Source organism: Notolabrus celidotus, chromosome 13 (genome assembly GCF_009762535.1).
Source record: "Notolabrus celidotus isolate fNotCel1 chromosome 13, fNotCel1.pri, whole genome shotgun sequence".
Lineage (NCBI taxonomy): Eukaryota > Metazoa > Chordata > Actinopteri > Labriformes > Labridae > Notolabrus > Notolabrus celidotus.
Window position 1 is genome coordinate 12527798 of NC_048284.1, and position 13165 is coordinate 12540962.

Sequence of the window (13165 nt, forward strand, 5' to 3'; positions counted from 1 at the left end):
TTCCCTGAAGCTTGAACCAAAAATAGCACAAGTGTGATAACTCCTCATTTCAATCAAATTAATGAACTTCTTCTTCTTGTGTTCTGCAGTCCAGACGTGTGCATGTTGACGCCCTGAGTCCACGACTGGAGCAGCTCTCTGCAGAGGTGGCGTCGCTGGGAGCCGTTCCGTCTCTAAAAGACAACATGGTTGTGGTGTCGGCCCATCACGCCTCCACACTGCAGCGGCTACAGAGCAGAGAGCAGGAGGTCAACCAAGGTACTCCTGCTGAGATATGTCAGAGTAATTAGTTTAGCCAACACTGAGGGAACTTGCTCCAAACCTCTGGGCAGGTTCCTCTGTATCAACATGGCTTTCAAGGGTCAAGAGCCTGTAGGCCTGTTTCAGTGAGTCACAGGACGGGAGATTTAAGCCTTCCTCAGAACAAAGAACCATTTCTCCCTTTCTCGCTCCTGGCTCCGATCTCTTGGGTTTATAGGGAGACTGAGAGAGTGATAGCTAAGATCAGCAGGGCTCAGTCCTGCAGGGCTTGTGTAAATTTGACATCAGTTTTTATTTGAAACCTTGGCCAGCCACGAGTAATAGAGGAGGCCCTTATATGGCCTTCGAAAGCTCACACATGCGTGAGTGTGTAAGAACGATGAAAAGCAAGATCAGACGTTTGTGCCAGCTCAATCTCCACCTGAAAGTCAGTCACTGTTTTACCTTTAGAATTTACGTGCACTCGTCTCGACCGAAGCAAGGAAAACTTGCATACTATTCTTTGCTCCTGTCCTGACCATATAGGTGTGTGCGTACACGTGCGTGTGTGTGTCTGTCTTGGGCTTTTGGGACTGTGAGGATTTGGATCAGAGCCAAGGAAAACCGATTTGTTTCTGCTTGAGGGGAGTTTGCCTCACGCTGAGGCCTCCCTCTATTTCACTGCCCCCCACTCCTGCTTAGTTATGCTCTATCTCTGCTGTTTGTGTATATAAACACAGTCAGATTATGTAAGCATTGAATCACCTGCTAATGAAAAAGCTGAGAGAGAAAAAGGCGAGAGCATGACATGAGAAACTAGTCAAAAATAGGCACTGCTTTGGTTTTGTTATTGATTCATTCACCCTAAATGAGCCTCTAAGTTTGTTTTGAAAGAGAGTCTGGCATGAATGATATACTAAGTTGATCAAAAGAGCTATACTGCACTTAGTGAGAACCAGACTGTCAAACATATGGAATCCTCCTGCAGCATAGTGAACAAACACACACACACACACACACACACACACACACACACACACACACACACACACACACACACACACACGGATAGGGAAAATCTAAAAACCAGCACACTGCCCCCTTGTGGACGCAAACCTGATGCTTGAATCCAGATGCGATAGTTTGATGCCTGAGCTTAACCTTCTGTTTTTTTTTCTCCCCATTTCTTATCTTATCTAAGCCTTGGCAGATCTTGAAGCCAAACAGATGCTCCCCAGCATGGTGGAGGGTCTAGAGGCCAGACTGTCCACTCTAAGAGATGGACTTGTGGACATCCCTACAGCTGAGGGGGCCGTGGAGAAGGCACAGGTAAGCAGAAGAGTTGTGTCTCTGTGAAAATCATCTTCAAACTTAATTTAAAACTTTTAAAACTGATCTTATTATCAACCACTTTGAGAGTTGCAAGACTTAAGACATTGATCAGAACATAATATTCAATATGATAGGACTGAAGTGAGACACAATCCTCACACAGAAACATTTAAATTAGTGCTGCCTGTCATTTGAAACGATAATCGTAGTTGTAGTGACGCTCAATGCTACCAGAAAATACAGCACAAACACTTCAATTAGGATTTTGGGGTAGCCAATCAGATTTCAAGCAGGGCCCAGCCCACCCAGGCCACCCCTTGGACTCATCCCTGCCACTCAGCCAATATTACCTGAGCCTGTCTAGCTAATCATTCACACCACTTAGTGTACACAGATTTCTGTTATGCAACATCATGGATGCAAACACAGGACCACTCAGACTACTTCGTCTGCACTACGTCTGCACTTTGCACAGTGTTAGCCACACTTCAGCACATAAGCACATATTTGGTGTATCATTACTGTCAATGAATGAAAGACAGTGAATGGCTCACCTAATGCAACAGAAAACGCCTGTTTTTCCAGCCGTCACAGATAAATACTTTCTTCTTAAGTAATGTTTGGAATGTGGGACTATGATGCATAAACTATGTCTCAACATGCTGTGAATGATTTACCATTTGAAAAGTAACATCATCAAAGACTTATCCCACCCTGGTCACCACCTGTTCAACCTATTGCCATCTGGCCGGCGCTACAGGTCACATAAAGCGTGGACACACAGGCTTGCAGACACTTTCTTCCCTGGAGCTATCACAACACTAAACACCCACAAACAGCAAACATAAACAAACCACTTATGTGCAATATAAGTAAGTGTGCAATAATTGTGTATCATTTGCAATACATATATTTTTAAAAATATTTTATTTTTAAATATATCAACAAGACAAAACAGATACAACAAACAGGGGCTCAGAGATATGAAATGGAATAAAATTGCTAATATTAAAAATAAAATTTATAAAATAAACAGATACATAAATTACTAGAAAACACATGTAGAAAATTTTTGTTGAAAAAAAATTTTAAATGACAAAATAAAAGAAGAGAAGTAATAAAATAAATAAATACAAATACATATATATAAACACACATATGCACACACATGCATACGTATGCATACACATAGATATACACACATATAATTTCGAGAGAGAGCAGAGAAAAAAATTAAAAAACATAAAAAGACAATACAAAGCTGCCAATTCAATTGAGTACTCTTGAGTGCTATGAGTCAAGTCTGCAGGATATATAAAGAGATACTCCACTTCCACATGTGCAATATTTAACCAAACACATCTCTTCCCTACCTGATTGTAAATATAGGACGTATACTATTTGAATATATTTTTCTGTCTGTTTTTATTTATTACATGCACCTACAGGAGCAGCGCATCTAGTTTCATTGTATAGTAAACAATCAAATAGAGGCTTTCTATTCTACTCTATTCTATATTTTGATCAGGAGTTGTGACCTGAGAGTTTATGATGAGGAGACAGATGTTTAATAACAGGAGTTTGTGAGTTAATAGCACAGATATTTTGTTTGTATTTTACGGTAAAAGCAGCCTTTTGAGTGTGCAGAGAACACATCTGAGGTGTTGTTGTTTTAAATCCAGAGGCTGCCTGATATCACTTGTGCCCTCTGACCTGTAAACTGAAAGAATCTCATTCTGAACAGTCTCTGTTTGTGTCTGTGAGCCTGCATCAACATCAGAGTGAGAGTTAATCTCTGTCTGCTGTCAGTTTGCTTTTCCAGCTCACAATAGTCCTCTTTATCATCCAGTCACTTTCCTCTGTGCTGTATCAAACCTCTGTGTGGCAGGAAAAGGGTTTGTGTGTGTGTGTGTTGTTGTGTTTGTGTGTCTCTTTGTCTCCTCCTCCATCCCTCTGTGGAATGTGGTTCAGTCTGAGCTCTTATTATGGTGGCAGATAGGGCATGTTTCTGGGGAGGGGGCGTGGCCCTGGTACATTCTAGACAGCGTGGAACTCCTGACAGCTCAATGTGGAGCCACTCAACCAGTCAGTCTGCCTGAAAACCAACACAACCAGTCCCATGACAGCATCGCCAAGTCCTGTTTGCAGTTAGCCTCATTGCAGAAGGTCATCTGTTTAGCACAGAATTATAACAGATTTGGTAGCAGTTCACTGTAGTTCATGTGAATGTTCTTTTAGATGTCCATGTGATCTTGGCCAAAATAGATAGATTGATTAGCTGAGGGATTAGTGTGTAGATTGAGAACTGTTTTTTTCTTTTAAGTTATATTTTTGGGCATTTTTGCCTTTAATGGATGGGACGGATGAAGAGGGACAGGAAATGTGGCGTGCACAAAGTGCAGTAAATGGTCGAGGCCAGGAGTCCAACCTGCGTCTACTGCAACGTGAAACTTGTAGCCTCTGTATACAGGGCGCACTTAGATTTCTTGAACGATGGTTTCCTTGCGTGGCTGTTTTATGAGCCAACGGTAAACTATAGTTGGAAAAAGTTGGCATGAATGAAGTTGGCCACAGGTTAGCAATATTAATTATTTAAAACATCAGGTTAAGGGAAATATTTCTTCTTTTGCTCTCTCCCTTTGCATCCATCTCTGTACTCCTCTCTCTGCTCAGCTGGTCTCTATGTGTAGATTGAGCAGAAACAAGATAATTTCCTGATGAAACAAACGAAAGCCCCTGAAAACATCCCTGATAGATAAACAGAGTCATAATTGATCAAGGTACAAAATTCTACTGATCAAAAACATCATCGTTAAAAGAGATATAATCTCTTATGACCCCTCCTCCCTTCCTCTCTCTCAACCAAGGACTGCAGTGTGTGTAGTTATTTTATCCATCTGAGATAATAACACCATCTGTGATCCATTAATAAGTGGACAATCTGCCGTTGCTTTGTACCCCTTGTGTACCTGTCACGAGTCAAATCTTCATAAACACTCTACTGACGAACAAAATCAGGGACGTCCTTCAATGGGTTTGTAAAAGCTGCCAGTTTCATTCAGTTCCCTTAACTTTTCAATCAATTCAAAATGACACTCCTTCAAGAGCTCACCTTGAAAACTGAAGCAAGAGGAAAAAAATAAACTTTTGCAACTTAATACAACACAGTGCTGAAGATAGTCAGGATGGCAAACATGGAGGCACAGACTTAATTAAAATAAAATGCAGTAGTAAAAAAATATTATTTACTGACAGATTCATAGAAGTGATGCAGTGCTTCTCACAAAATAAAATAATTGAGATAAGTGAGTAATTTAGATGAATTAATCAGAGTTTGTAAGCTTTTTAAAACACCATTAACATACGCACTGGAGAGAAAGTAATAATCAACAACATAAAAACCAACAAGCAGAGAAAAGCAGAGATTTTAAAAATAGAAACTCTTCAGAGCACAAAAGTTAACGATGATGTTTTTAATTTGACCTGTGGGGACAATAATGTGGAATTCAAATTACTTAATGTGTTGAGGGTTTGCAGTCAAAACAAAATAAATTGCCACGTCACGTTGAATTACAGTTGTGCTCATAAGTTTACATACCCTGGCAGAATTTATGATTTCTTGGGTAGTTTCTGTTGTCTTCATGATGTAAAAAGAGTAAACACAGTTGTTTGATCAAACATTTTGCTTCACCCAACCACTATCAATGAGTGAAAACAAAGTTTTTTTCTTATCATTCATATTCTCTGAAAAATGGCCCAAAAAATCACAAATTCTGCCAGGGTATGTAAACTTATGAGCACAACTGTATGTCATACCAAAGTACGTGTTAGTACCAGTTGCCAAACTTCTAAGCAGCATTAACAACAACATTCAAGATTTCAAATAAAATATTTGAACATGAACCAAACAAACATGTCTTTTATATTAAAAATTCATTCATTTAAGAAATGAAATGATACTATCACATCATTTTTCTGCAGTGACGTAAAACCAACAGAGGGATATGCATTATTTGTTTTGTTTAAGGACAATACTGTGAAACTGTACCAAAAATTGGACCCAAAAATAGGACTGGAGAGACGGACGAAAACTCCAATTCCGTTTAATAACAAAACAAAGTTCTGCACACCAGCAGGCAGTCAGACAGGCAGAGGTTTCCAAAGACCAGAGGTAAAAATTGCAGTCAAAAGGCACAAAAACAAGAAAGAAAACACAAGGAATAAAAAGGCTGGAACTCTGACACAAGGTACAAGACAAACTGGGATAGAAAGAAGGGGAGACAGGGCTTAAATACACACTGGGGTTGGGAATAATCAGGGGTGTGGGAGACGGGGACAGCAAGTCAGCAAACCTGAAAACAAGACACAAGGGTAAGTAACAAAATAAGACAAGAAGCACAGGACAAGAAACATGAGGAAAGAAAAATAAAACAACTTCACCGGTGGACGTGACAAATACATTGCAACCTTGACTAAATAGTTCACATATTTGTGTATGATATATAAATGTTCTCCTGACAATAATTGTGTAGGGAATCGTATAATTAGTGTTACTATTAAAGTTTTAAAATCCTCAAATTACAACTGGCTACAAATTTAAACAGAACTTTTTTCTTCAGTTGTAAAAGGTTCAGTCAACCTAGAAGGACTGCTCACCTTTAAAAGTTGCACTTTTTAACACACACAGAGTTTGGACATGTCAATCTAAACCTTAACTTTTTTTTCACCTCAGAGCCTGTGTCTGGAGATTGAACAAACGCAACAAGCCTCCGATCCCGCAGAACTACAAAGATGGAGTCAACTCTCCTCCAAGGCCCGTGAGGAGCTGGGCACGTTGCAGTGCATCCTGGGTAGCATGAAAGACAATCAGGTGGAGCAGCTGTGATGATAATTTAAAGAGACTCAGTTTTTCATTGAAATGGGTTTTGATGGATGTATTGATTTGTTGGTTTGATGTTTGCAGGTGCGTTTGGTGGAAGTCGAACGTTGGTTGGATGGAGTTCAGGAAGTGTTGTCCAATGATGCCACAGGTTTGGGCATCGAGGAAGAGCTCAACCAGTGCAAGGTGAGAGGATAATGCAAAAAGAAGTCAAAGGTGACTTTACACAAAACAAGTAATATGCTCTGTCTGCTCGGAGAACAAATAATCTTCTTCTGAACAGAATGGACGGAAAACAATCACTCTTAACCCACCTCACCCTTCAGGAGAATCTGACAAGATAATCTTTGAACCATCCGATAATCTGACCTTTGCTGACTTTTTGTTGGAAGGGCCCAAAATTGTCCCAGTTATCTTGAATCGTGTACCCTGCTAGATCTGAATTGATTACTGCATCAAAGTATTTTATGATATCATTTTCACTTCCTCCCTCTTTCTGCTAATAAGGAGTACGTGAATGAGATGGAGTCAGTGGAAGGTTCATTGAAACAGATGGGAGAGAATGTGAGCGCTGTGCAGGCAGCTGCAGTCCCAGGACTCGCCAAGTGGGGGCAGGAGAAGTTGGATAAGTGTCGGGTCAAATGGGACTCTCTCAGCAAACAGGTGAGGGAAAACTGTTTTTCTGCTTCTGTTCATTATCGTCAACTTTAAGATAATAACATCATGTTGCTCAAGCTGATGTTTGTAGTTCTCGCCTGCAGGCACTGGGAAGGGTCCTTTGCAACACGTGAATATCACTCTTGTGTTGTCTTGTGCGTCTTTTTTTTGTTTTGATAGCTCAGCCTGAAAAAGAAAACATGATAATTATGCTAACCAATGGAATGCATGGGATTGTGCCAGCTGTGCATTACAGTGGTTGTGTTGGGAGGGGAGGGTGCAGGTTGTACTTGTTTTTACTTGAGTATCTTTAAGAGCAACAAAAGCATCAATAATGCCTCATAATTAAGCTGAAAATGGCATGCGCTGCTACTTTATTTGTACAGCTACTTGTAGCAATCTTTAGATGATTCTATCAGGTAAAGTATCAGAGTCAAAACATGAAGGTAGTTCTGGCATGTATGATAATGAAAAACCGAGAAAGAGTGTGAACAAAAATGACAACAGAATATCAGAAAGTACTTATAAAAGCACGCATCTTGTTTTAGAATGAAGGAGCGTCACGGTGTTTTCACAAATGTTCAATGGAGCCAATTAGCTGCAAATGTGGACAACGGTTCTCATGAGAGAGAAATGCACACACATCTAGAAGATCATTGTGTTTGCAGTGTGTGGAGCTGTGTTTGAGATATGCACAAATGGGGCTCAAGGAGAAAGAGTAACATGTAAAATATAAATGTTTGCTTTTCATCTTTTCAATACAGTCACAAATCACACACCTGCGGCTTGTACTTCTATAGCGCTTTTCTAGTCTTTCTGACCACTCAAAGCTCTTTTACACTACTCGTCACATTCACCCATTCATCCCCATTCACTCACTGATGGTAGAGGCTGCTACAGTAAGGGACCATCAGTGTTAGCTAATCTCATTCGTTCACATTCACACACCTCTGAACAACAGAGGGAAAAATTTGGGGTTCAGTGTCTTGGTCAAGGACACTTCGGCATGTGACTGCTGGAGCTGGGATCGAACCGCCAACCTACCGATTGATAGACGACCGACTCTACCCACTGAGTCACAGCCACCCCGATCAAAATGTACATTAACTGAGAGAAAAGAAAGGAGACCAACCCGCCATCCCACCCAAAAATCCACGGACTTGATTGTGTTCATTTTTAAAGAGCGTATACTGCGATTACAACGGATTCCCGACTAAACCAAAGCTGCACATCCAAATCTTGGATATCAAGACTGTCAAAAAAGGCACAAACAGACAGGCACAAAGAACTCAGCAGTTGAATTCAGCAACTAATCCCAGTAAGGTTTCCAGTGCCCTAAATGTTCAAACTAACCCCCCCCCCCCCCCCAAAAGGTCTAACGTTTAACTTCCAAACTTGATGTAATGTTCTCCTGTGCAGCTGCTGAGCCATCAAGAGCGTCTGTCAGAGAGCAAGGAGAGGCAAGTGAATCTGAAGAAGGACTTGGCGGAGATGCAGGAGTGGATGACCCAGGTGGACGAGGAGTTTCTCATGAGGGACTTTGAATACAAGAGTCCTGAGGAGCTGGAGTCGTCGCTGGATGAGATGAAGGTAAATGTTCCTCGTTTGTCTCACACAAGCGCCGGCCAGAGAGCTTTCAGTTATTACGCCCCTAAGCTGTGGAACTCTCTGCCTCTGGACGTTAAAGCAGCGAGCTCTCTGGGTGTTTTTAAAAGTAAACTTAAGACTTACCTTTTTAATCTAGCTTTTAATTTGGAGTAATTTATTTTTAGCTCTGGACTGCATTATTATTATTATTATTATTTTAATCATTATTATTTTAATCATTGCTTTAACATGTATTTATTTAATTTAATTATTTATCTATTTATTTCTTGTATTCGTCTGATCTTGTTAACTCTACCTTATTTTTAACTTTTCTTTCCACTATTACTTATTTTATTAATTTTACTGTATTGATTTTATCTTATTTTTAAGTATTTTATTTATAATCAAGCCTTTTATAATTTTACCATTGCTGTTGTTTTCTGTCCCTCTGTTATTCTGTGAAGCACTTTGGGCGGCATGTTTTTATGTATGAAAGGTGCTATATAAATAAAGTTGAGTTGAGTAGGAGTGGAAGTGTGGATATAACTGTATATGAACATTTAGGAGTGATGGATTTTTTTTTAAATGTTGTGTGCTTCATCTCTCACAGAGAGCTAAAGAGGATGTGCTTCAGAAGGAGGTAAAGGTGAAGATCTTGAAAGACAGCATCAACATGCTGGTGTCCAAAATGTCGCCCTCTGGTGGAGGCAGTGGGAAGGAGCTGACCTCAGAGCTGGACGGGGTTCTCGTCAACTACCAAAAGCTTTGTGACCGCTTCAAGAGCAAGTGTCACACTCTGGAGGTAATATACATGAGATTCAGAGATGATGTTTTTACTTTGTCGATTAAAACTCTAAAAGGATGGTCAATGGTGCTTTTTAATGTTGTAGGACATCATGTCTTTGCCGTTCTGGATAACACTTGGCTTTAAATTCAATGCTATAGCCTCACTGTGGTATAAAAAGCTTCTGTGACACAACTTTAAGTAGTTATAAGTCTGAATTTCACGCATGAACGGCCCAATTTGTCGGTTAACTCGCAACTCCCGAGGTTCAGAAATGAAATGACGTGATGGTTTATTCGTTGTGTCATTTCGTGGGCAGACTTTTGCAAATTTTCATGTGCAAAGTGAGAGAGGCTGAAAGGGCACTGATGAATATTGTCTTCAGAGCTCATCTACAAGTGCTAAGTTCTAGTTAGGGGCAGTGTTTTTAATTACCAACCCGCAGACTCTGCAGGGTAAAGGTCACACATGTCACTGAGTTGTGCTTATGTTTATGCATTCTGTTTGCCTGCACGAGCCGCAAACCCTCCTCTGCCCCTCCAGCAGAGTTTGGGGTGTTCTCAACAGAGCCGTGACTTCGTACAGCTGGAATTAATGTTTCCCTGGCTGTGTACAACTGTGTTTTCATGTTTTCGCTCTGGGTGTGTGTGTGTGTGATTTATTTTGTTTCGGGGCTGTCCTCTGTAGGAGGTTTGGTCCTGTTGGATGGAGCTGCTTCAGTACCTGGACATGGAGCAGAGCTGGCTCAACACTCTGGAGGAGAAGGTTCAAGCTTCAGACAACTTACCGGAGAACACAGAGGCTGTCAGTGAAGCCCTGGAGGTAAGAACACAACACACACCCACACACACTTAATGCCATCACATTTAATTCATCCATCATCTTACACTCAACAGCTTCTCTTCTCTCTCCCTCCTTTAAATTCTGCTCATCTTTTTAGAGGGGGGTTTTTCCATTTTTACACACAGTCAGAATTATCTTGGGTGTCTAGTTTAACTTGACTTCATGTCTTGATATGTGTAATCCACCTGGGGGTAATACTACTTGTGGTTATTAAGGTAAATCAAGGGTTGACTTTGGGTTTTCAGTACTACAAGGTAAGGCGTATTTCGAGCACAGGAACTTTACCCCAGAACTAGGGATTATCTACCCCTGAACTACATGCGTATCGACCGGAGGAACTAGGGTCTAAATTTAGTTCAGGGGTAGATAATCTCCCTCTTGAAAAGCCCCTGCTTGGGGGGTAGTACTTTTCAAAGGTCCTGGGACTTTCAGTTGAACGTAACAGTGTTTGTGGAGTTAACACAGTTGTTGAAACCCAGAGGGAGTTCCTGGGAATGCATACTAGTTTAGTTTTTTATTAAGATTTCAAATGTTATTTAATATAATTTTTTTTCTCCATACATCACTGGCCTGATTTGTAAAACCTACCCGGGACTTCAGCTTGCGGTCGAAACGCAGACAACAATGGGGGAAAAGGAACCTTGTAGTTCAGGGGACAGTAGTTCTGGGGGCTAAAAGACCCCGGAACTCTTGGTCGAAATGCACCTGTAGTTCACTTTGGACATAACCTGCTATGGTTCAGGATAAAAGGTCAGCTTTTGAAGAAACAATCCTGACCTCGTTATCAATTACCCCAGCTTCTGACCAATCACGCCTTGATCCCAGGGGTCTGTGAGCTGATCATAGGAGGGAAGGCAGGAGATAGCTAAAATCACTTCATCTTTCCCTTATGATATTACATATCCTCGCTGTCGAGCAGAAACCTTGTATCTCCATATTTTATCATTTAATTTTCTTGTGCATTAGTCAAAGCTATTTATCTCCTTATGTGTGTGTCAGGAGACAAAATCCAACAGCTGAAAACAAAGTTGTTTTTTTTAACTTCCTGGAAAGTAGTGGTTTCTGCCCGACAGTGACGATATGACACATATTATAGAGAGTTATAAATGATGCTGCATTGATATCATCCTACAACAAAGACTGTTCTTACCACTGAAGCCTTGCAGCTGTTTTAAAAATGTAGAGGAGAATAATTAACCATGCCTACTTACAGCTTTGTATTAATGCATTAGATTAGATTCAACTTTATTGTCATTACACAAGTACAAGTACAGGACAACATAATGCAGCATCTAACCAGAAGTGCAAACAAGTACAATCAATCAATGAACCAATCTTTATTTATATAGCTCCTTTCATTCAAATCAAATGCCTTTTAAAGTGCTTTACAGTGATTGAAAAAACAAGAAGGAAGCAGAAGTAAAATAATGGCAAAAAGTAGAGACTAATGTACACCAATAACGGTAAAATAAATGTAATTGACAATAAGTTAGAGCATCAAAATAATAAGAATATAAATAAAGTAAATACATAAAAATGGGTAAGGATAAAAGTTGAAGATAATATAAAGGCACTAAAAATATAAATAAAAAGGAGTAAACAAATAATAAAAAATACTTGAAAATAAATAAATAATTAATATAAACATTAAAATATTACAATTATGAAACCCTACATAAAAGGTAGACTGAATAGATACGATTTTAGTTTACATTTAAGACAGGTATACAGAATGTGCAGAAGCAGATCTTTGAAAATGTTATACTTATTTTATTATTTTTTTAAACATATTTTTTAATTGATTTTATTACGCTCTAATTCTTTCTTTGTTATGGAAGAGGACCATGGCCAATTTTATTTTTATTATTGTGTGATAAAAGTCAGAATTCTGACCTGAATTTCCCTTCAGAGATTAATAAAGTACATTCTATTCTATTCTATTCTATTCTATTCTATTCTATTCTATTTAATCAAAGGATGGTAAAAACAAGACTGGGAAAAAAAATCATCCATCAGGCGATAAAAAACATGGTAAATGAAAACAAGTAAAAAAAAGTTCACCTCTTTCAGGATAACACCTCATGGCTTGTTGTAGCAGAGGGAGGAGTCAAACATAGTTGTAGCAGCCTAATATTACAGAGAGGCTGTCAGGAACCAGCTGTCTGTCAGATGTAAAGAGAGGATGACCTCGGGTCTCATCATACGGCTTCCCTGTATCACAGGTTGCAGAGACAGAGAGGTAGATTCAGTTTAATCTGGTCTTAAGTGATGCATCTGATGAATGATCTTATATTCTAATACTTTCTTCTTCTCATTTCTGATATTTTGGCTCTTCCACACATTATTACAAGCTTTAAACAGGATATGTTTTCAGCACCACACTTAAAAAACGCGACAAGACAGCTTCTGGTATCACTTCAACAAGCAAATTTTGAAATGAGAGGACTCATTTTCTATTGCTGCAGGCAGATGTAAACAGAGAGTGAGTAAGAAGCCTGAAGTAATCCTACTTATTGTGGAAATGAGTAAGTTCATAAATATCAGAATAATGACTCATTACTTATTTAGTGAGATTTTGCTGCTTGAGCCAAAGAGTTCAGTAAGCAGAGACAAGATCAGCTTCCTGATGTTCATGCTGTTAAACTGCAGACAGGTGCTTCTAACAGGTCTGATCATTGGTGTGAGGACACCAGTGAATAATCACAAACCAAAGCATCTGTTTAACATTCTAACTCTGATATTAACCTCACTGTGTTTGACTTTGTCTTCCATATTTCTTCTGCTGTGTCTCGCTCTGCTGCTATATCTGTAGACTGCCTGCAGCCTGTCTGTCAAACTCGCTT

General features: G+C 39.7%; 1 protein-coding gene across 2 annotated transcripts in view; it reads left to right on the forward strand.

Moving 5' to 3' along the window:
* Window positions 1-13165, forward strand: part of utrn (utrophin) — a 281528-nt gene that overhangs the window by 66374 nt on the left and 201989 nt on the right. For both annotated transcript variants that reach the window (XM_034699118.1, XM_034699119.1), the window contains exons 21-28: window positions 90-258; window positions 1442-1569; window positions 6305-6442; window positions 6536-6637; window positions 6959-7114; window positions 8528-8698; window positions 9306-9497; window positions 10167-10301. In XM_034699118.1, coding sequence (XP_034555009.1) covers window positions 90-258; window positions 1442-1569; window positions 6305-6442; window positions 6536-6637; window positions 6959-7114; window positions 8528-8698; window positions 9306-9497; window positions 10167-10301 — 1191 coding nt within the window. The remainder of the gene's footprint in view (window positions 1-89; window positions 259-1441; window positions 1570-6304; window positions 6443-6535; window positions 6638-6958; window positions 7115-8527; window positions 8699-9305; window positions 9498-10166; window positions 10302-13165) is intronic.